The sequence below is a fragment of the Cavia porcellus genome, unplaced genomic scaffold, assembly GCF_034190915.1.
Source record: "Cavia porcellus strain 051 isolate PalLab524CR breed Dunkin Hartley unplaced genomic scaffold, mCavPor4.1 scaffold_17, whole genome shotgun sequence".
Lineage (NCBI taxonomy): Eukaryota > Metazoa > Chordata > Mammalia > Rodentia > Caviidae > Cavia > Cavia porcellus.
Genome location: NW_026947500.1, coordinates 52020737 through 52022234, shown reverse-complemented (window position 1 = coordinate 52022234; position 1498 = coordinate 52020737). Strand labels below are relative to the sequence as shown.

General features: G+C 40.9%; 1 protein-coding gene across 1 annotated transcript; it reads left to right on the top strand.

Moving 5' to 3' along the window:
• The first annotated feature begins 237 nt into the window (after positions 1–237).
• LOC100726260 (olfactory receptor 5B3-like) lies at positions 238–1182 on the top strand. Its single transcript, XM_003464288.1, has one exon. It carries the CDS (start codon positions 238–240, stop codon positions 1180–1182), a length of 945 nt encoding a protein of 314 aa, XP_003464336.1.
• Positions 1183–1498: the final 316 nt, after the last annotated feature.

Here is a 1498-nt window from a genome sequence, read left to right as displayed (position 1 = left end):
ATCTCTATAAATTTATAATGTTTAAAATTACTTAGATGATGGGTTACAGTTCTTAAGAACTGAAAGAATGTAAATATTCACACAATTAATAGAATCAGTTTGGTTTTCAAGGAAATAATTACTCTGGAGAATTTTCCAGAATACATATGGCACTTTATGATTTCAGTTCAGTTTCTTTAGGCCTCTGTCTCTTCCTTATCTTTGCTACAGAATAGTTAGAGCTTCTGGGAAGCCCTGATGGAGAACAGAACAGGGGTGACAGAGTTCCTCCTGCTGGGACTGACTGATGATCCACACTTGCAGCTTCCCCTCTTCCTCACCTTCTTCCTCATCTACACCATCACTGTGGCTGGGAACCTGGGGATGATCCTGCTCATCCTCCTGGACTCTCGTCTGCACAGCCCAATGTACTTTTTCCTTGGTCACCTGTCCCTGGTGGATTTCTGTTCCTCCTCAGTTGTCACTCCAACAGTCATGGCTGGACTACTTACAGGAAATAAGGTCATTTCCTACAATGCCTGTGTTGCTCAGATGTTCCTATTTGCAGTTTTCATTTGTGTTGAAAATTATCTCTTTGCTGTAATGGCCTATGACCGCTATGCTGCAGTATGCAAGCCCCTGCACTACACCACCATCATGACCACCAAGGTGTGTGTAGGTCTTGTCCTAGGCTGCTATATCTGCTCACTCCTGAATGCCTGCATCCAAATTGGGGACACATTCAGCCTCTCCTTTTGCAACTACAATTTGGTGCATCACTTTTTCTGTGATATTCCAGCACTCATGGTTCTGTCCTGCTCTGACAAGCATGTTAGTGAACTGGTTCTTGTTTATCTTGTGAGCTTCCATATCTTTTTTGCCTTCTTGGTTATTTCAGCATCCTACATCTTCATTTTTGGCACCATCCTAAGGATGCACTCAGATACAGGTTATAGGAAGGCTCTGTCCACCTGTGCCTCCCACTTCACTGCTGTCTCCATCTTCTACGGGACTAATATCTTCATGTACTTACGGCCCACATCCAGTTACTCCATGGACACTGATAAAATTTCCTCTGTGTTCTATACAATAGTCATTCCCATGCTGAACCCCATGGTCTACAGCCTGAGGAACAAGGAGGTCCATAATGCATTCTTAAAAATCAAGCATTTGTTCATTTTATCAAAGCTAAATAAGATATAGAACTTTGCTTGGAACTTTATAGAATGCACCATCCCTACTGCTTTAGATACTTCTTCTGATCCTTGCCGGGTGCTGAGTTACATTTTGAAGGCCACATTGACAATAATACTCTCACTTGTATAAAAGTTTTTTGGCATGAAAAAAATACTGTGTCTGAATTAAATACAGAGTTAGAATGGTTACGATATCTTGGGTTTTGATGTCTGCACCCTTTTTAAGGATATTGATGTATGTGTGCATAGTAGAGGTATTTATTATCATACCTCATGTTAATATAAATATACACATGACAGGTCAAACGTATCCATAAAGAGAA

Excerpts from the sequence above, each read along its gene's own strand:
- LOC100726260 (XM_003464288.1), top strand. The coding sequence starts at position 238 with ATGGAGAACAGAACAGGGGTGACAGAGTTCCTCCTGCTGGGACTGACT.